Source organism: Amphiura filiformis, chromosome 11 (genome assembly GCF_039555335.1).
Source record: "Amphiura filiformis chromosome 11, Afil_fr2py, whole genome shotgun sequence".
In the NCBI taxonomy this organism is placed as follows: domain Eukaryota; kingdom Metazoa; phylum Echinodermata; class Ophiuroidea; order Amphilepidida; family Amphiuridae; genus Amphiura; species Amphiura filiformis.
Window position 1 is genome coordinate 66,170,021 of NC_092638.1, and position 22,549 is coordinate 66,192,569.

Below are 22,549 nucleotides of genomic sequence, written 5' to 3' on the forward strand. Positions count from 1 at the left end.
TGTCACTTGCTGTTCAATATGTTTCAAGTTCAAGTCCAATTTTACATTAAAAGACACATGCGCAATGTATAGGACACATCAATCAATAATATTTTAACTAACATGGTCAATGATTGGTGTGCAAGTTCAGGCTTATTTCATGATTGTCATTATTTTTGATCGAAAAAAGAAAGAAATATAAACAATTCAAAAATGTTGTTTTTCAGTTAAACAAACACCGATCATTATGAGCATTATAGATAATGACCTTTATTATTAGGCCTATGCAATCTCAAATTGGCACATTTCATTAAACATGATTTGCGTTGTCTCTTCAGTGGGTATAACTGTGTACACTGAAAGTGTGAAAGCCTATTCATGGTAAAGGTAAATCATTGCACATCTCCCCATTGAAAACACACATTGTGCACGGTTGACCACAAAACATAAAGAATAATAGGATTTACTTTTCTATTATATGGTGAATCGTTGGAAATGCGTGCTTGTCTATGTGTGTAAATCGTTATGATTCACCATTTGACCATCCTAACCATGGTGTATTTAAAATGTTTAATGAACACACTTTCACACATTAGGCTGATTTTCTTAAATGTTGGTCAAGTAATGTTTTTAAAAACAATAAATGTGCATAGCCTGTGCGTATCTCTCCCTTCCTATCTCTCTCTCTCTCTCGTTCCCCCCCTCCGATTTATCACACAGTGGTAAATTTGTGACATTTAAATACATAACATTAAATTCTGAGTAATGTCTGTTTTAGCTGAATATAAAATATTAACACCTTCTCTAAATTAATTATACCACATGTACATATGCTCAATAAACATGGCACATAAATAATTTAGGCCTGTATTTGTGTGTACAAAACGCTATGTTAAATATATACTAACAGAACGCTATCAAAATATTCATTGATTTCCTCCATATTTTGTGGGATGATAGTAAATTATATGTCTAACATGTGTGCCAAATTGCATTAAAATCGATGGCGTAACTGCAGAGTTATTGTCCAAAAACTAAAATCAGATGATTTTGCTAAGCAATTTTTTTTTTTTTTTCGGAAAAAATGTGTTCGAACACCCACTGTTATTCCCTTGTTCATCTTAGTATAGCGCTCACGCTATATGAGTCACTGGAAACTAAGATTTATAATAGAGTTCTCTCAATGTTCATCTTAAGCATATCCCTCCCTTTCCCCACCAATCAATGTTGGGAGAAGATATGTGAAGATGAGCATATTGGGTATGCCAACATTGTACGGGGGTAGAAGGGGGACTATTTCCAATAAGGCCTTTAAAGTGTTCGAACAATATTTTCTGAGATTGTAGGTTGTATAAGTTTGTGGATTGCTTCAAATGATTACCTAGAGACGGAGAAGGGAGAATCAAGAATTCTTTCCAAAAGCATGAAGAACTCAGTTTATAGTTGTGTGGTTGCAGCACATTTTTAAGTCATTGCTGTATGCAAGATGCATGTGCATGCCAATATGACAAAAATAATCGCACTCTTGTGCCATTCAGATTGTTTCCCTGATTTTCTCAAGTTCCCTTAGTTTTCGCTGTCTCGAAATATGGATTATAATTTTTCTTGAGTGGCTATAGGAACCCTGTAATATCTGTACTTTAGATAATTACCATGCCATTAATTTCTACTTTTTAAATGAAGTTTAGAACAAATTCTTATTATACAAACTTTTGTGCATATGTCAAAATATCCTTGACCAAAAGGATTTATTTGGTTGGTTCAGGGATGTAAATGATCTTGCATAAAAAAGAGAAAATTGACATCAAATAATTTGTACACCATGAGTGTTTGTACACTTTATGTTTATAGCAATTGAAAAAAAAAGAATTTGTTAATTCATAACGCTCCAAAACACTACCCACTTCATTAAAAGTCATAAAAAGATAAGACTGTTAGAATGGAATGCAAAATATTACCAGTTTCAAAATGTCTCCAGTGGCAAAATCAGCCGCTAGCTCAGGAATTCCCAAACTTTTTTTTCCGTAACCCAAATTTCAATTTTCATGAGATAAATATGGCGTGACCCACAACAGTAATGTTATATCTGTACCTGTTTATATAATTGTCGCCCGATCTGAAAGTGGACCCAGTTTTATACCAATTTTTCATGATAATTAGACCCATTTTTATACTTGAGGCCCAAATTTTGAGAAAGTGTGACAAAATTTCAAAAGAATTATTTTGAAACTTGGGCTCCAGTTAGGTGAAATTTTTATTTACTTTTATTCTTTTCAATTAATGCCCCCCCGATGAGGTGCTTATGAACCACAGTTTGAGAAGCCCTGGCCTAGCTCCTAGTTGAGTATGATTTGATCAATCACACTGCTGCACAAGTTGCCAATTTTTGTTGTTGTTTTCTTGTAGTGTGAAAACTTGACCTTTGACCCCTTTATGACCTTAAATGAATTTTAAAAGTGTGTCTTGTCTCTAAGTTGACAGTAATGCCATGTTGGATTTTGCAGTTAAAAATTCGAATCAGACAGTGCGTTTACATGGCTGCGCCTCCAGCCTACAGACACATTTCCCTTATATGCATGTATACACATCCTGCTTGATTAAGTTAGCTTGCACGATTCAAATCTGCCACTGCGAAATCCAACATGGCATCACTCTGAACTTGAGACGACACAGATAATAGTTACTTTCAGACCTGAAACAGGGTCTTTATAAAAAAAGAGGAAGAAGCTGAAAATGCTAAAAAAAAAGCTGAAAAACAGCGTAAATGGGGTAAAATGGCTCAAATTGGGTTGAAAATAAAAGAAAACACATAAATTTGATCAACATAAAAAGCTGAAATCTGCTAAAAAGTGGAAAAGTTTCAGGTCTGTTAACGTTTTATCAGGTAATAATATAGTGTTGTTGTTGTAACTTACCAGTTCAATCACAGTTTATAATCAGCTTATAGGACTACAGGCTGCATCAAAATGATTGGTACCCATCAGTTTTAATGTTTATTATTAACCAAAAAAGCCTGCTTCTCCCAAATGTAACATTGGATCCTCATGAAACGGTCACAATTTATAGTTGTATGACCATTTATTACATTTACCTACAAATTAGGTGAATTTTATGTTGTATTTTGATATGGCAGTCTTATAAATAATAATCAGTGAAAACTCTTGGGTACCAATCATTTTGATACTAAATGTACATGTAGCCTGTAATGTTATTTTAGTAACTTACTAGTCTCTTCACAGTCTTTAATCAGCTGGTAGTAGTCTCTGAGCTGTTCATCAAATTCTGTCTTGTCACCTCCTCTAGTCTCCATCATGATTTGTTTCTTCTCAAGCAATTTGTCCCATGTACCAGTTGTCTGTTTTGATAACAGGATTAAAAATAAAATGGCAAAATTAAGTTAATGTTAAAGTTAATGCGGTAAGCGTTTTTTTTATTTTATCGATAAATCAGGTGTTCAGGGGGGTTACCCGCTTGAAAACTCATTTTAGCCCATTATGTTTTGCCAATGGCAATTTGTCTTCATTTTTTGAAAATAAAATTAAACTTGTGAAATAAAATTTTAATTTTGAATGTTTTCACCATCAGAAATCTAATGTGCATGGGGGACATGAGACAAACCTATTTTTTTTTGCCTCAATTTTTTTGTTAATTTTTATTTGTGCTTGGTTAGTGTTAAATGAACACTGATAAATGAAGAAAATTATATGACAAATATGTTGAGCTTGCTGAGTGAGCCCTCCAGATATTTAGCTTGTTGCTGTGCTATTTTAAGTTAACAGTAACAAGTAGCATGCTGGTGGGGGGCAATTTGAACTATTTCCTGGACATGCTTCATGGCGGATCAGTATTTTGAGCCAATTGCCCTTCTACCAGATTTTCCTTTGGAAGCCCCCTCGCTACAGTCTGTCCACATAGAAGTACAAAGTAAATAGACCTCGGAAACTGAAGGTATGAGAATAATTATTTCAATGCAATGCTTCTTTGGCGCGCCAACTGCTGTGCGATTTGTACTTGCCGAGCGCACCACACTCTTTACGCGTCGCGTCGCTTTAGCGTATGACGCAAAGCATCGACCCCCGATGCCACAGATTTGGTTTGTACTTCTAAGTGGACAGACTATAGTGAAAGTCTAGTTACGCCACTGACAGTAACACTGACAGTAACACGTCCTTTGTATGCTGTTTTCCCATGCAATGGGTATGTAGACGGTAGGAATGTCATGGATCAATAACAATGGTTCAAGAAATTTTTATCCTGTCATATAATCATCTTAACCCCAATCCCTCTCTGCTTTTTGCCTAAGTGGAAGGAAAGAAGGAAGGAAGAAAGAAGTTGTTTTCCCCGCTCGAGAATTGACCCACCTACCCCTCGGGTGCCAACAAGCAGAATGGGAATAGCATTAGCAAGCCACGGGTGTGACCGTTGCCCGGCCAATGGTTTTGTGCGTATATGTAGTTTGGCAGGATTGTGTAATTGAATCACATGGTCTTGTAATCCCTTTGTGCTATATTATATTGCATGGTCTTAAAGAATGAAAATATTCTCAATAAATTTCAACCCACCTGCCATCTATCCATGAGTTTTGAGAGCATACTGTAAGATGGTAGAAAACACAGCACACCGTAGGGTATTACTTCACAGACGTGTAGAAGCAGACGACCTATATCATCTTGAAATGCAAATGTCTGAAATAAAACATAACCAATGGGCTATTCCAGTTAAAATCAATACACCCCCTATGGAAGACATGACCTTAATCTTTCACAAAGGGAGTGTGACTTTCAAATGGGGTTACCAGAACGGGTGACTCCATTTGAAACCTGTGCTCCTTGTCGGAGAGATTAATTTCATGGAGTTGTATGGCTTTAAACTGGAATAACCCAATATGTAAACAGGGTTGTAGCTAGCCCAAGTTGAGAGATATGTGTTAGTGTACTACATATATTGATGAAACTGGTTCAACACCCGGACAGCCACAATGAATGCCACTAACGATCAAGTGAAAGTTATGAGGGCTGTTATGGTGGTGTATATTACTATAAGATTTATATGCATGTGGATATGAAAAATTGTGTAGATTTTTGATATATTACTCAATTCTGTACATAATCACACAATATTTGTGCAATTTTGTGCTTGTTGGCAGGAAGCTTATTTTGATTGAGTGCTGGTCAGTTACTAGCCAACCAGCGTATAGTTTGATCAGCTCGTAATCGGCGGGCCTTATAACATCGCGGATTAATATCAATATATTTTCTTTCGAGAATTGTCTTGTGACAACTAGTCAGAAGTATCACAAATTATTAATTTAAAAGTCCTATGCTTTGCTTACTTTGTTTAATACACACAATATAGACCAGACAGGTCAACTATATCACTCTTAATGTGGGTCTATTTTTCGGCGTAGTGGTATAAGCGTAACATTTCCCGTTGATTACGAGCTGATCAAAGTATAGCTACAACCGTGTGTAAATTAGGCTATTCCAGATTTATTTTGAACACCCCAATGGAAGGCACATAAGAATAAGGGGAACAAAATCTTCTACCAGACTTCATATTAAAATTATTTTCCTTATCAATTATTAAATCAAATGACAGTTGCATCAACCGACTTACCTCTGCATTTCTATAGCTGGCATTCAATGAGGTGCCACTAGGTCCCAGTGCTACTGTACCAACCCACACCTAGAAACAAACAGAGGTTTTTAAATTTAAGTACAGAAAACCAATTCTTAATTCAAATATACAAGCTAAGTCCACCGCATTCAGCATGGGCAAGGTTTTACGTTATCAATACGGAAGAATAAACTTCAAAGAAGAAAAATTTGTGTTTAATTCATTTGTAACATTTTCACTTGATTCCTGAAACACATTAAAATTATTTTGATTATTCCAGCATTGGGCTATTCCAGTTGAAATCCATACACCCCCTATGGAAGACATGGTCCTCATCTTCCACACAGGAGTGTGAATTTCAAATGGGGTTACCTGAATAGGCGACTCCCATTTGAAATCTACACTCCCCTGTGTGGGAGATAAGGTCATGTCTTTCATAGAGGGTGTATGGATTGCAACTAGAATAGCCCATTTGGCCGTTAAATCAACTTTCTGGGGTGACAACCAAGAAACCTGATGTGCTAAAATTTGTTGGACTTTTCCCCAGAATTTGGGGGTCTGAGACTGAATAGTTGTGTCCAAATTGACCTTCTGACCATGCCTGTTCTTGAACACATATTTTTAGAACTTCAAAGTGTGATTTTGTATGGTATGTGGGCACAGATATGCAGTCATGCTATGACGTGAGAATATTATCCTGAGTCCAACACAATATGATACGAGCGGCAAGTTGTTCAGGCATGACTACAAATATAACACAAATACTTATTCGCGAATGGTTCATATGGCTCAGGTACAAACTAAAATTGCCCCTCCCGCGCATCCTGTAAAAATCTTACCAGCAAATAAGGGCACAGGCCCTTAATTCTAGTTGGGATTTTTAGCTCCTATGTCAACCCCTTAACTCCCCGAGCACTACCTGCCGATCTAACAATGCCTCTGATTGGTCAATTATATGATATTTTTACTTTATTCACCAATCAGAATGGAACTTTGCAAATAATTCACCCCAATTTTTTTTGCGTGGTGATCTAACAATGTTGCTGATTGGGCCAATTGATAATGAAAACTTCTTTTTGGCCAATCGGCAGGTAGTTCTCATGGAATTAAACATAAAAAAGACCTACTGAATAAACTTACCTGTGATTTGTGAATGACATGGTTAGCTTCCAACTGTATAGGGAAATTGACTCCCAATTCAGATGCAAATGAGTTCATAGGTGAGAGGGTACCTGAGGTCAAAATGATGCATCTCACATCACTACCAAAGTCTGAGAAAGCCTGCAAACGACAAAATAATTGTATGCAAATGAGTTCATAGGTTATTTGCTAACCATGTGCATATATATATTTGGGGGGAGGGGGGGTGTAAAAGCAGGGGGCAAAAGAATTATTAAAGAAAAAAAGGGCGAAAGAATTATGAAAAATGTATTAAAATTTGGAAAACAAAATGGGGCTATATATCAAAATTTTGTGCTTTTCGGTTGCTAGCGCCTATGAGAAGTGGCCACGGTAAGCCACTGCTAACCCCCTAAAAATCTAACAACATCCGACCGTAGAACATGTTTTCTTTGTCGCCTTACATGTAATTAAGAATCGGATAGCAACGTTTGCACTCTATTTTTTGTGGGATATGAGAGCACAATTATAGACACATCAAATTGCATTCTAAATACAAGGAATGTCCTTCTGATATCAAATAATTTTGATTTTTTTTTAACATAAACATTCTCATGATCTGGATCTTTCTTGTCACTGCATTTGTTTTGTCACTATTGTACTAGAGAGATTTGATCCCTAGTATTAGTTTTAAGCACTTTCAGGTTCACACTGCTTTTAAATCTACTAAAATAAACAAGGTTCAAGTTCTGGTTTGCACTGTATCATGATTGCGTGCCCCAAACCATCCTGTACATGCACAACGTGGGCCGTTCATGCTTGGAAGAAATCCTGTTGTATAGACCACTTTACATCATTGTTTATCAACAAAGGCGAGGGATTGGTCTGTCGATATGCCCGAACGAACCGCTTCACTGTTCAATGGCTTTTTTGTACTATATTAAATGTGGTGGGAGATTTAAAATACACATGCCCTGAGCAGACTATGATGCGCACGCACACTGCAGGGCAAAGAACAATGGAAAGTACCATAATGCGTGCGCATACTGCCGGGCAATGACGTCACATGTCAAGTGGTCTATATGCAATAGGTCAAAAAGTTGCGTATGATCGCATTCATACACGTTCATTACACTTGACATGTGGTAATGATTATTTACGATACAGGTACCTGTGATTTATAATGAATTATCTTACCACAGCTGGGTTCAAGCACCAGAAATGAAGTGTTGTGTTCAGTTGAGCTTCATTATTTGCTGCAAACGAAAATAAAATATAACATGGATTAGTTTAAAATAAATATCAAAATGATTGAGCAAAATTAATGTGACCCTATAGCAGGCATGAAAATGACATTTGTGACCGTCCACGTCGAAACGCTTGTAAAGTCGGCCCCTGGTCAATTTTGTTTTCTTCTGTGTTTAGAAAATATATATCATAAGCTTTACAATGATATTTCATTTGACTTCAAACAATATCCAGTAGCGGAGTTATGGCTTGTTAAACTTTGCTCCTTCAGTAAAAGGTACATTATTTTGGTCCTACATTTAATATTTCTCTTTTTCCACATCGCTGGTATTACATATCAAATTGTCACAACTGGCGGTCACTTCAAATCATCCCCAAGTCAATGAGGTTCAGGAATGTCCTCTCATTGTTGATTGTTAGTTAACCCACCATTTGAACAGGATTTGGTCAAAGCAAACAAAGACTAGAGCTATTTACTAACTCTATACATAAGTATACGCTTATTATCCTCTTCAACAATAGGATTAAAGATGGGTGTTTGACTGACACTAAAATGAGAAATATGTAGGACAAACATTAGGTAATGAATACAACCTTTATGCACATTTTGCATTGAGAACTCAAAATACAATTTGCCGACTTTACGTGCGGTTTGAGATGGATGGTCACAAACATGCCTGAAAATTTGACCCAAAACAGGCTGAAAAAAATAAAATATGCATAAATTTGGACAACAAAAATGCATAAATTTGGACAACAAAACTGTCTGAAAATTTTCACGCCTGCTATAGTTGTTAACCATCAGCCACACTTTTATTCTCTATTTTAACTTATTGTAATGCCATGTAATGTACAGTCTGGCATGAGTCTGCACAATAAATAAGGTACCAGTTTTTGAACATGACTCACAGCCAAAGTGAGGCTGATGGCAGATTTAAAAAATTAAGTTGACCAATATATGCACAAGGATAGTCTCGTTAATTTGAGATATTAGTCATGAGAAATCACCAAGGATTGAATCCAAAATATGAAACAAATAAAGAATATGTGGGTGCGGCATCTATTATAGGGCGACTTCTCTAGTCAGAAGGGTTGTTAGTCCGAAAACCAAATTAAGTTCACTAATAGGAAGGTTCTCTAGTCCGAATATAGAATAAGGGTTAGGGTTAGTGTTAGCGAGCTTTATTCTACATTTGGACTACAGAACCTTATTTATTATTTGGACTAGCGAACCTTCTGACTAGAGAACCCGATATTCGGACTACAAGTAGCGAACCCTTTTCAGAATTCGGACTAGCGAATAGTAAATTACATGTTTGGACTTGCGAACCTTTGGACTAAGGAGCCTTCGGACTATGGAATCTGTGGACTAGAGAGTTGTCACCTTATACGGCAGGCGTTTATTAGAGAGAATATATTATGGCAATTGTTAATTGTGGTCATTTGGTGTTGATGGTTTTTTTGTGTAGAAAACATTTGATAATTCCTTTAATGGACAAAATATCTAACAAGTCTAGTGCTACGTACACCTTTGACGCAAATCATGTGATGTTCTGGAAATGATAAATTCAATTACAGTAATTGAACGTCAAACCCTGTCAACCGTATACCACCATGTATTTTATTACTATAATATGAATTAGATAGTAAGTAATATGGATAACTTGATCCTGATGGTAGAAGTTGAAAAGTTTGAGCATTATAGTGAACATATCAAGAGGTTAGTGAAAGGTAGGTCAAATCTATGATAGCTGCCCTATAGACATTTGACAATTTCTGTATTCTATAATATTGTACGCATTGAAGAATATGGAGGGCGGGTTAGTGTAGTGGTCTTTTCACTCGCTTCTCACCACTGTGGCCCGGGTTCAATTCCCCGTGGCACCACATGTGAGTTTGGTTGCCGATCCATGCTCGTCCTCGCAGGTTTTTCTCCGGGTGCTCCGGTTTTCCTCCTGCATCTAAAATCGGACCTCTTCCCATATCCCTGTCCCGTCATATCCGGATGGCGTCCCTTAAATTTAGTAGCCTCTGAGCACTATTGGGATTAGCCTGGCTTTGGCCGAATGTTATCAATAAATAAATAAAATAAATAAAAATATGACACCTGGCAGCTATCAGTGGCGTACCGTGGCTGCTCTTACCCCGGGGGGGGGGGGGGCTGAACAAAATTCAATTTTGCCGCCCTTCCTCAACAGCCCAAAAGGTTGATTTAATTTTTTCCTGGTGGTTTGAAAAAGTGAAATTTTGTATACTTTTTCAATTTTTTCTTTACTAATTCTTTTAGCCGCCCCTTCTTCTTCTGCCGCCCCTTCGTTTTTCTACTTCCGCCGCCCCTTCGTTTTGGCCGCCCCCTGCTTTTACCCCAGGGGGCTCGCGCCCCCAAAGCACGCGCATGAGCTATGGTCTAAGCCCTTGGTATGTTTACTATCCCAAAGTTGCTATCAATAATGGGCTATTCCAGTTGTAATCCATACACCCCCCTATGGAAATCATGACCTTAATCTCTTACACAGGGAGTGTGAATTTCAAATGGGTTACCTGAATGGGTACCCCAGAAAAATTGTGTTCTGACAAGCCAATATGCGTAAGTTGGCAACCAGCTTATTTTTTGTTAAATTGGGAATGCAGAAGTCGAATCTGTTGTCTGCCAAGCAGTATTTTGAGACTGCGACCCTCAAAAAGACCCCCAAATGACCCATAGGATTGTCTAAAGCTGTACAGGAAAAAAAATTAATGTTACACTTTCAAACATATTAAATTAATCATCTGGCTCCACAAGTTTGTGTGCTTCCAACCTATAGTTCAGAAGGGCTAAGGTCGATTTGCTTGTTGTTCACATGTCAGAAGTCAAAGTTGCTCCAATTTTCGTAACAAGAGGCAAATTATTCACCAAACTAATTAGAGGTCAGACCTTGACGTTGAGTTTTGGTCTGAAAACGGTATTTATGTACTTATTCACTAGATATCGAGTTTGGGCGAGCGAGCGCGATCGCTCGCCTCAAACGGCAAGGCCTAGAGGTTACAGAAAAAAAATGGATTATCTGCGATGTCTATAGTATGTTACACAGCAAAGAGTTAAAAGATATGTTGGATTCAATGGCATTTGTACCGTTTATGGTAGAAATCATAGCTGTTTTATGGTTCACTGTGATACATACAATTTTGCTTTTAGAATCCAAACCACAGCAATTGAACTAAAACCTTTGAATACGAGTGTTTGGGTGATGGGCCTTGATGTGTGGTTGAAAATGTGTTAACTGCACCTTTCACCTTGATTTATATTGCCAATCAGGGCTCAAATTTGAGGGAAGCCACCAAGGCCATTGTCTGCCCTTGTCAGTTTCAGCCTTGGAGCCCCAGATCTGTTTCAATTGATCAAGGCATTCTTCATCACTTGTTGGCCTTGGTGCCCTTCTTTGTCTTTGCCCAGTGGCCTTGAAAATGGGTGCCCCAACAAAATAAATTTTGAGGCCTGTTGCCAATATAACTTTGACAATAGTGTTGATACCAAGGGTAAAAGTTGCATGAAAATATTATCATTGCTAACAAATAGCCTCCGTCTTGCTATAAACCTGACAAAGTTTAGCAGGCAAACGCAACAAATTTCCGGTTTATTGTTTCACACTTTGACAGAGATGGATAGTGTTGTTGATACCAAGGGTAAAGTTACATGAAAATATTATCATTTATAACAAATTGACTCTCGCTATAAATCTGACAAACTTTATAGCAGGTAAGCTCAACAAATTTCCGGTGTATTGTTTCAAACTTTGACAAAGATGGATAGTGTTTATACCATCATGAAACACAAGCCAGGGTAAAGTTACATGTAATATTATTATTCCTAATCAGCTAATTGAATGGTGGCGATGAAATCTGACAAACTTTCGCACGTAATCTCAACAAATTACTGGTGTATTGTTCCGCTGAATATTATGATATGCTAGCTACAGTGTCGCTGCCTAGATTTTAACCAGGCCAGGGGAGATACTCTTATGGTGGGGTGGGTGGCTTTTTTGTTAAAAACAGGGTCTTACTCTTTATAGGCAGCCGATTTAGAATTACAAGTTTTTGCCCAAATGAGTAATCTCAGGGAAGAAATGTGCTATTTCAGTTGAAAATCCATACATCCCCTTTGAAGACATGTCCACACAGGTGGTGTAGATTTCAAATGGATTCACTCATTCAGGTATAAACCCCCATTGGATATTTGTTGTGTTTAACTCCGCACATAGGTTTTCTGAAAAATCTTGTATTGGAAAATTGCTTATGCTCAGTAACACATATCTTTTGAAATACAAAGATGAAACACAATCACATTGTAGAGGTGAAAGTTTTTATTTTTGTGGCTTCCAGTGGCAGAAGGGAGTTCAAGAACTAGTGTGAAAAACAATTGGTGGATTTTGCTGCAAGGATGGTCTAAAGTTTTTAAGTCCCAACTACATGTATGGGTCTTGAATATTTGCAATACCAGTTCTGAACAAGTGTGTGTCCCCCCTCCTGAATTCAGCCTACCAATAGAAAACACACACCTCAGTGATTCCAATCAAGGGTATAATTTTCCCGGGATAGATAGTGGTGCCTGGATTACAGGGTTTGGCCAGGGTATGGGTTGGACGTGTATTAGGTTGCACATAAATACTGACGTTGGTAGGTGCGTGATCAGTCGCATCTTGCCTTTTCATGCCGATTAGACGCTTCAAACTCATCACTCCAATCGCTTGGATTTGGGAACTCATTCAGCATCAAAGTGGTATCAGAACACTATAATACTGGAACACCAACTCAACAGCATTTTGTTTCAAATTTGTCTCTCTTTTGATTCTGGATCCAGGACATCAAAGCCATCTACAGCACCCATTTCGGTAAGTAAACATTTTGTCATTTTTTGTGAATAATCTTCGCAAGTTTTTGATTTGTGAGGATTTAAATTGATTTCATATACAGTGTATAAAAAGAAGAGTCAAAGGAGTAAAAGTATTTAACTGCTGTGATGATTTCTACCACGTTCGTTACCAATATGCTTGTGTTACAAGTATAGCTAGCATTTGATAAGTTAACACATTGTTCATTTTATCTTAAGTTGTTTAATTGTTAACACATTTTATTTCAAGTTGTTCAATTTGTAACATATTTTTCATTTTATCGAGTTGCTCAACACATTTTTCATGTGATCTCAGGTTCTTCGAATTTTTAACACAATTTTTTCATTTGATCTTAAGTTGTTCAATTTTAAACATATTTTTCATTTTATGTAGTTGTTCAATTCAACACATTTTTCATGCGATCTCAGGTTGTTCAATTTTCAACAATTTTTCATTTGATCTCAAATTGTTCAAATTTTAACACATTTTTCAATTCATCTCAAGTTGTACCATTTTAACACGTTTATCGATTTATCTCAAGTTGTAGTTTTTTAACACATTTTTCAATTCATCTCAAGTTGTACAATTTTAACACTTTTTCGTTTTATCTCAAGTTGTACCATTAACACGTTTATCGATTTATCTCAAGTTGTAGTTTTTAACACATTTTTCAATTCATCTCAAGTTGTACAATTTTAACACTTTTTCGTTTTATCTCAAGTTGTACCATTAATACGTTTATCGATTTATCTCAAGTTGTAGTTTTTTAACACATTTTTCAATTCATCTCAAGTTGTACAATTTTTCATTTTATCTCGAGATGTTCAATTTTTAACAGTTTTTTTTATCGCAAATTGTTCAATTTTTAAAACATTTTTCAATTTACCTTGAGTTGTTTAATTTTCAACACATTTTTCATTTTTCTCAAGTTGTTCAATTTGTAACACATTTTTCATTTTATCTTGTTGTTCGATTTTTAAAAGTTTTCATTTGCTCGCAAATTATTTAATTTCTAACATATTTTTCATTTTATCTTGAGTTGTTCAATTTTCAACACTTTTTTAATTTATCTAAAGTTGTACAATTTTAACACATTTTTCATTTGATCTCAAGTTCAATTTTGAAACATTTTTAAAATTTTATTTCAAGTTGTTTAATTTTAACACATTTTTTTTTTTATTTCAAGTTGATATTAAGTTCAATTTTTACACATATTTCATTTGATCTCAAGTTGTTCAATTTATAATACAATTTTCTGTGGAATATGTAAGATGACTTGTTATGAGCATGTAAATATGCTCTTGCTTGGTAAAATGTGGAATATTTTTGAAATATTTGAAAATTGTGGCAACAATTTGGCTCATATGAGTGAATCAAAGAAGTAACAAAGAAACTGGGGTTCTTGGCAAAAAAAGAAAGAAGAATGATTTAAAGTGTGCTACACACAGGCACAATGCCTAGAGATTGATTCACAAGCCTCAAAATTTTCTAATATTATTTTCTTGAATTTCATTTTCATATCTACTGAGGTTATTTCCAGTTTATATTATGTGCAAAATAAGGTTGAAAGTTGCCACTTATTCTCCAACCATATCCATGGTTTAGTTGTCCGTGTCGGAGTTGTGTACAAAATTGTTTTAGGTGATTTTATTTTTAATATATGCCAACGTAGACTACAAATTGAAACATGTATGGATCACTGTGGTACAGCTTGATACAAATGTGAAATTCTTCAAAAATTATTTTGACATTTGACTAAAGTAGAATTTAAGCCATTTTCATTAAACCTACAAAAATGTATGTTAAATTAGTTTTGATTTATACAGATTAGTATAATAATCTAGATTCATTTAGAATGTCATCTGTGTCTGTGATATTTTTACCGCTTTTTTAACTTAAGTTCTGTAATTGAATTTCTAGTTGCTTTGTGTTTTTCGAACCCCATGAAATATTTAGAATTGGTTTCACCCTCCTCAAACCACTTGACTCTTGCCTTTATTATAGCTCCTTTAGTAGTTTCTTTATACAGCTTTCTAGTTTTGACTTTGCTTCAATATATCTGTTCTTAAATACATTTCCAACATTATCCATTTTCTCTTCTAATTCTTTAACATCATTTTCTAATTTCTCCAAAAGCTTTTTTTACATCGGGCCTTTTTTTCACAGTATTTTACAGTGAAATCCTTTATATTTCTTTTACATAATTCCCAAGTAAGTTGATTGGATAATTTTTGCCAGGTACAATCCTTTTGGCAAGAACAAATAACTTTACGAATCTTTTTTTTGTAGTTATTATCATTTGTGAGTGAAGAATTATATTTCCAAAAACCTGGTCCAGTATTTGTTTTTCCCATTTGCAACTTTAATGAAATAGCATTATGATTTTACAGAGGGTCTAATATCAGTAGTTTTAACAGCATTGATGAACTCTTTGTGAATCAGCCGATAATCTAGCCTAGAGAATAAACCTAGAGATATTTGTCTACATGTGAATTGACAATTTTCTGGCCATCTATGCTATATCAATTAAATTAGTTTGTAGCACAAGCAACTTGTCCTCAGTAAATGGAAAAAGGGCGCGGCCACTCATTGCACATGCGTATTGTAGCATAGCTTTTTTCTTGGTCATAGCAGGTGGACCAAATACTGATTTGTTTAATTTATGCTCTTTGCATGGTCATGCCATTATCCAATCAGCATCTCAATACATTGTTAGGATGCGTCCATTATTAGGTTGCGTGGCCTTAGCCAATCTGCAGCCGAATGCGCTCAATGTTGTACGCCCTGGATTGGGTGTGGTGCATAGTAACATTAGATCCAGTAAGCAAGCTTCCATTATTTGGTTGTGTGGCCTTACCCAATCAACAGACGAGTGTGCTTGATCATGTTGTATCCAGGTTTGCTGAGTAAAAACTCTTCTTTCCACGCCCCCGGATTGGTGAGGGTGTGTGCCTAGTAGCGTTACATCCAGTATTAAGCTTTCATTATTGAGTTGTGTGGCCTTAGCCAATCAACAGAGTGTGCTCGATGTTGTATCCAGATTTGCTGAGTAAAAATCCTTTTCTCCAGGCCCCTGGATTGGGTGTGGTGCCTAGTAGCGTTACATCCAGTAAGCTTTCATTATTATGTTGTGTGGCCTTAGCCAATCAACAACCGAGTGTGCTTGACATTGGTATCATGAAGCTTTGCCGAGTAAAAATCCTTCCCTCCACGCCCCTGGATTGGCGAGGGTGTGGTGCTTAGTAGCGTTACATTGGGAGGTTGAGAATTTATCCAGTGGATATTTGTTGGTATTCCATGTGTGGCCTTATCCAATCAACAGCCAAATGTGCTCGACTAGGGTACCATGAAGCTTAGCTTTACTGAGTAAAAATCCTTCCCTCCACGCCCCTGGATTGGTGAGGGTGTGGTGCTTAGTAGCATTACATTGGGAAGTTGAGTGAATATTTGTTGGTATTCAATTGCATGCATGTATCTCATCCAGTGTCAGGATATATTTTCCCTGTCTTATGAACACTGCCAGTAGGATCAAACATTTCCAAATATTTACCAACATATTTGGATATTATTGTTAATTATACATATATGATTCACATAATAATTGTCTGGTTCAAGACAAAATATATTAATTATACTGTATACAGTTAAGTGTTAAAATCAGAAACAAAATGGCTAATTAAAGAAATGGACTATTTTTTCTCTCACAGGAACGGAGTTGTTCATCCTAGACACTTGAGGGTTACAGATTGACCTGAGTGAGAATCACAAGCAAGTAGAAGATTCCTGGTAAGTACACAATCTTATACCTGCATCTATAGTTTGATCAGCTCGTAATCGGCGGGCCTTATAACATCACAGATTAATATTTGATTTCGAGAATTGTCTTGTGACAGCTCACCAGAAGCAGCACAAATCATTTGATCAAGTCCTATACTTTGTCTACTTTCTTAAATATGCACAATATAGACCAGATAGGTCAACTATATCACTCTAAACGTAGGTCTATTTTTCGTTGTAGTGGTAAAAGCCTGATAATTCCCACCGATTATGAGCTGATCAAACTATATTGGGTTATAGACCATTCACCAACTGGCAAAGTCCTAGCATCATATGTATAATGAGGGCTAATTGTTCCAAGGAGTGCTTCATACAAACTGCCACGCACATACTGCATATTTTCATGAACGTGACGGCACCAAATGCGTGTGTTTTTTTAAAAACATGGTCAATCAAACGATTGGCCCTCATCATGTATATGCGAGAATTCTCACTGCATACAAAGCACATGAATTTTACCTGTTGGTGAATGGTCTGCATCTCTTTAGTCTATGGGAGGCATGGGACTCCCTCCCTCTGGTTATCCTTATTATGCAATCCTCGAATATAGTGGTGGCACTATATCTTTTTTGGGGGGTAATGAGGCTGTCGATCGGGTCATAAACCTTATTTAAGCAAAGGTGCATCTGCAGCAACCAGCCATGTCAGTCTTTTCTCTGCACTGCCATGGTGTCAGTTACTCTATCAGATTAATTGATTAAAATCCAAACAAGCATTAAATATCAGTATCAGTTACCATGGTAACTCTGTCAAATTAACTCATTATATAGTGACCTGCTTTTAAGCAAAATATACCTTTTTAGTGTATGAAATTTATTCATTTATGACAAGGGGCAATAGCTTTGAAATGATGCCTCTTTTTTGACAATTAAAGGTTTAGTTTTGAAGTTAGTCAATATTTTTATGAATAATATTTTTACTTTGATTTTTCCCGTTCACTTCAATGTTTATTGCCTGACAAACATTTGAAGGTATATTTTGCTGGAATAGGCCGGCGGTACTCTGGCAGTCTGGCTCAGTGTGATATTTTATTCAACTGCATGTTTGCACTCATTCACTTGTGTACATTGTTTCGAATGAAGGTATTGAACTGATTGCTTTCCTTGTTTGCCTTTCCTTCCGTCTTTCTTTCATCTTTCGTTCCTTTTCCATCCTTCTTTCTTTCTTTCTTTTTCCTTCCTTCTTCTGTAATTCCTTTTCCTTCCTTTCATTTTTTTCTCTTTCCTTTCTTTCTTTTGTCTTTTTTCTTTCCTTTCTTTCTTTTCTTTCTTTCCTTCATTTTCTATTCATTCATTCATTTCTTCCTTCCTTCCTTAAATTCATTCATACATTATTTTTTTCCGCAAAGTCTTTAATTCTTTCTTTCCTTTCTCCCTTTCTTAAATTCATTCTTTCTTTCCATCTCCTTTCTTCGTCTTGTCTTTTCTTTCTCTTTCCTTCCTTCTTTCTTTCCATTTGTTCTTTCTTTCCTTCCTGTTTCTTTCTTTTTTCTCTTCTTTCTGTTGTAAATTTATTCATTCTTCCTTCCTTCCTTAAATTCTGTATTTCTTTCTTCCTACCTTCTTTCTATCTCCCTTTGATAAATTCATTCTCTTTCTTTCATTTGTCTTTCTTTTTTCCTTCCTTAAATTCATTCATCCATTCTTTCTTTCCTTAATTTATTCTTTCTTGCTTCCTTAATTCAGTCCCTTTCTATCTTTCATCCTTCTTAATATTCTTTCTCTTTCCTTTCTTTCTTTTTCCTTTCTTTCCTGCTTTCCAGTTTCTTTCTTTCTCTTTCCTTATTCCTTCCTTAAATGAATTCATTCATTCTTTCTTCCTTGAATTCATTCATCATTTCTTCTTTCCTTGAATTCATTTTATCTTTATTTCCTTTCCCTCTTTCTTCCATCCTTCAATTTATTCTTTCTTTTTCTTTCCTTGTTCCTTCTTCAAATTCATTAATTATTTCCATCCTTTCTTCCTTAAATTCATTCTTTCCCTTCCAGCCATCCTTCAATTCATTTGTTCTTTCCTTTATTTTGTCTTTTCTTTCTCTTTCCTTCTGTTTTTCTTTCCATTTCTTTATTTGCTTCATTTCTTTCTTCCTTTCTCAAATTCATTAATTTTTTCCTTCCTTCCTTTTTTAATTCATTCATTCTTTCTTCCTTGAATTCATTCTTTCCTTTCCATTTCTTTCTAAAATTCATTCTTTCATTCTCTTTCCATCTTTTTCTTTCTTTCCTTCCTTTGTTTCTTTCTCCTTCCTTAAATTCATTATTTTCCTTTCTTTCCTTCTTTCTTTTTCATTCTTTCCTTTCTTTCCTTCATTTGTTTCTTCTTATTCATTCTTTCCCTTCATGCCATCCTTCAATTCATTTGTTCTTTCCTTTCTTTTGTCTTTTCTTTCTCTTTCCTTCTGTTTTTCTTTCCATTTCTTTATTTGCTTCATTTCTTTCTTCCTTTCTCAAATTCATTATTTTTTCCTTCCTTCCTTTTTAATTCATTCATTCTTTCTTCCTTGAATTCATTCTTTCCTTTCCATTTCTTTCTAAAATTCATTCTTTCATTCTCTTTCCATCTTTTTCTTTCTTTCCTTCCTTTGTTTCTTTCTCCTTCCTTAAATTCATTATTTTCCTTTCTTTCCTTCTTTCTTTTTCATTCTTTCCTTTCTTTCCTTCATTTGTTTCTTCTTATTCATTCTTTCCCTTCATGCCATCCTTCAATTCATTTGTTCTTTCCTTTCTTTTGTCTTTTCTTTCTCTTTCCTTCTGTTTTTCTTTCCATTTCTTTATTTGCTTCATTTCTTTCTTCCTTTCTCAAATTCATTATTTTTTTCCTTCCTTCCTTTTTTAATTCATTCATTCTTTCTTCCTTGAATTCATTCTTTCCTTTCCATTTCTTTCTAAAATTCATTCTTTCATTCTCTTTCCATCTTTTTCTTTCTTTCCTTCCTTTGTTTCTTTCTCCTTCCTTAAATTCATTCTTTTCCTTTCTTTCCTTCTTTCTTTTTCATTCTTTCCTTTGTTTATTTTTCTTAAATTCGTTCTTCCTTCCTTTCTCCTTTCCTTAAATTCTTTCTTTCTTTCGCTTTCCTTATTCTTGTCTTTTCTTTCTTTCCCTTCTTTCTTTTCTATCTTCCTTAAATTTATTCATTCTTTCTTTCTTTAAATTCATTCTTTTCCTTTTTACTTCCATCCTTAAATTCATTCTATCTTTCTCTCTTTCCATTCTTTCTTCTATCCTTCAATTCATGTTTCTTTATCTTTCCTTTGCATTTTCTCTCTTTCCTTTCTTTCCTAAATATTGAATTTGTTCAAAATGTACACAAAAAATTTAAGATCTGCTGTAAATTTCTAAACAAAAGTTGGGCGTAAGCTAATAAAAAAGAGGGTCATTGGGTGGCAGATTTGCAGAAAGAAAAGGGGTCTTGACAGGCACATGATGCATGACAATGTAATTATGCGAGTGCCTGCACCATGGTAACAACACAACACTGAAGGTGCTACATATAATGCCACTGGTTCCCCTGGGTCTTCCCTTGGCTCTGACATGAGGGTGAGGAAATCAACATTTAGGGCAAAAGGTTAACTTAACAAATGCAAGTTACACTGAAGGGATTTTATGTGATCCCAGGGATCATGTTTTTTTGTGTGGGTGTATGTAGTTGGCGTCAAAGGAGGACTAATGGCCAATATCAAAATAAGCAACCTCAAGGAGCGCAAGTTCCGTCACTTATCGGAAAAGTGATTGCCAATATGTGATCGATAAGTCGCTAGCATGTCACCAAATCATAAGCAGTTCACTTGAAGGCAACTCTGTCACCAGACATGACTGAATGCTGATAGGGATTGTGCAAACGCTACCAGCATTTGATGACCGACTAGTGATTTTTAATTGTACACTGTGATTCCTAGTATGCTATGCCCTTATAACACTAATTTCTTCTTGACATAAAGAAAGACATACATGTCTGCAATTTGATTGTATTAACTATTTACTTTCAGAATTAAACATACCATTGAAAATATTATGTAAGCCAATAAAAATGGCTTGATTATATGTGCTTAATTTGGACAAGTACTTATTTATTTATTTATTTATTACATTTTCTTTAGCCTGGGGATACCCATCAGAAATAACACTGTTTTCCATGAGTGCCCAGGGGTCTAACAAAATACATCAAAAGGTTAAAACATGTGGCCATGACAGGCAGATTTGGAGAGTCACAACTGTCTAAATCTGAGTTCTGTAAAACTTTGTCTATCAAGACAATGTCTGTCTCCTTGAAAAAGGGGGTCTCAAGATCATCTTGAGTCAAACACTGGTTCAGTTATTTAGTGTGCCAGTTACATGTATATGTATATTATTATATCCTATACAGAAAGAGAATTCCCTGACTTGTGATAGGACTACCTCTCTGAAAAAAAAAAATACAAGAAGAAATAGACAAAATGTAAGTTTCATGTTTGTTTGATTTAAATCAACATACAGGCTGTATCAAAAAGTTTGGTACCTATCAGTTTCCAGTAATATGGATATGACTGCCACTTCAAAATGCAACAAAGCATCCACATAATTTGTTGATTAATGTCAGAAACAGTTATATAACTATAAATTATGGTCATTTCATTTATTCATATTTTATTTCCATAGTTAAATCAAAAACATTATATTAAAAAATAAACAAAAATGCAATATATATGGAGGAAAAGGCTGGAAGACCAAAAAGGTCTGAAAGATAGCCTTTCCCTAAAATAAAATGATTTTCAAGAATTGATTTGAAGAAAATCTTTTGTTGCATGGAAGAAACAGGTTTTTCAATAACCATCAATAGGCATGTTCATAAAATTTTGAAATTTAATAAATTCATCTAAAATTGCTTTCATTAAAAAGAGAATCATTTAACTTAAAAAATGAGGGGTCAATCATGTATGTAGGCCTATAATTGGCAATGTTATGAGGAAAAGTATGCTCGCCTGAATATCCCAAAATGGGCCAAATTGTGTGTCCCAGCATTAACAATGGCTTCTTATGTCATAACATGTGTACATGTATTTTATGGCTAAATTTTTGAGCACGAAGGGCCATTTTACAAAACTTTCATAAATGTTTCATGAAATGTGGCTTTCATTACTTGATAGTATCAAATATTATTCAGATGCAGATTTTTTAAAAATCATGCTACATTGGAGTTTTGAGGGTCAAAATCCAAATTTTCTTCATTTTCCTATTGGATTACACAGTTAAGACAGGATCTTGGATCACAAGTAAGCTTAATGAAGCCCGCCCTCACATGTTAAAAATGTGATCATGTCTACCATCAAAGCTGATGGGTACCAATCATTTTGATACAGCCTGTATATTTTGCCAAATAGCATCAAAATATATACCATCCTTTTGTACTTTACTCCAGAGGACAATGTTATAAATTTTTTGATGGTGCAAATTCATTTTTGCCTTGTTTGTTACCTTAATGCTTGGTGAATCGCATAACCAGGGGTGTACTCTTAACTTTTTGGCCACTATAGCCAGTCATGCAGGTAACCCATAAAAGTTACCAGCCCAACAGAAATTGTACATGCCCAACATATGCTTAAGAGCCAGAGCCACACCCAATAGTAATATTAAAACACAATTTTACAAACATCTAACCTACTGAGTGTTGCTTTGCGCTATTGTATGTGTATATTTCACTATCCATGACGATTCACATAAACTATCAAGCAATGCAGTATCGTCAGGCCTGTACACATATTTATTGGGAGCCTAGGGGCAGGACTTCTAAAATGTGGACCTTTTCAAATGAAAAAGTACGATTATGCTGATTTTGGTAAAAAATGGACATAAACCCCCTAAATATTGCCTTTTCTTGGACTTTCTGAACACGTTATCACCAAAAA

General features: G+C 35.5%; 1 protein-coding gene and 1 long non-coding RNA gene across 2 annotated transcripts in view; one reads left to right on the forward strand and one right to left on the reverse strand.

Moving 5' to 3' along the window:
• Positions 1-22,549, reverse strand: part of LOC140163871 (uncharacterized) — a 224,768-nt gene that overhangs the window by 157,608 nt on the left and 44,611 nt on the right. The window contains exons 20-24 of the mRNA XM_072187185.1: positions 7,912-7,970; positions 6,736-6,876; positions 5,596-5,664; positions 4,542-4,664; positions 3,205-3,334 (exon numbers count right to left, since the gene is read on the reverse strand). Of these exons, the coding sequence (XP_072043286.1) occupies positions 3,205-3,334; positions 4,542-4,664; positions 5,596-5,664; positions 6,736-6,876; positions 7,912-7,970 (522 nt within the window). The remainder of the gene's footprint in view (positions 1-3,204; positions 3,335-4,541; positions 4,665-5,595; positions 5,665-6,735; positions 6,877-7,911; positions 7,971-22,549) is intronic.
• Positions 12,572-21,169, forward strand: LOC140165166 (uncharacterized). The gene is made up of 3 exons (XR_011860631.1): positions 12,572-12,830; positions 16,538-16,616; positions 21,031-21,169. It is a non-coding gene; the product is annotated as an uncharacterized lncRNA (long non-coding RNA).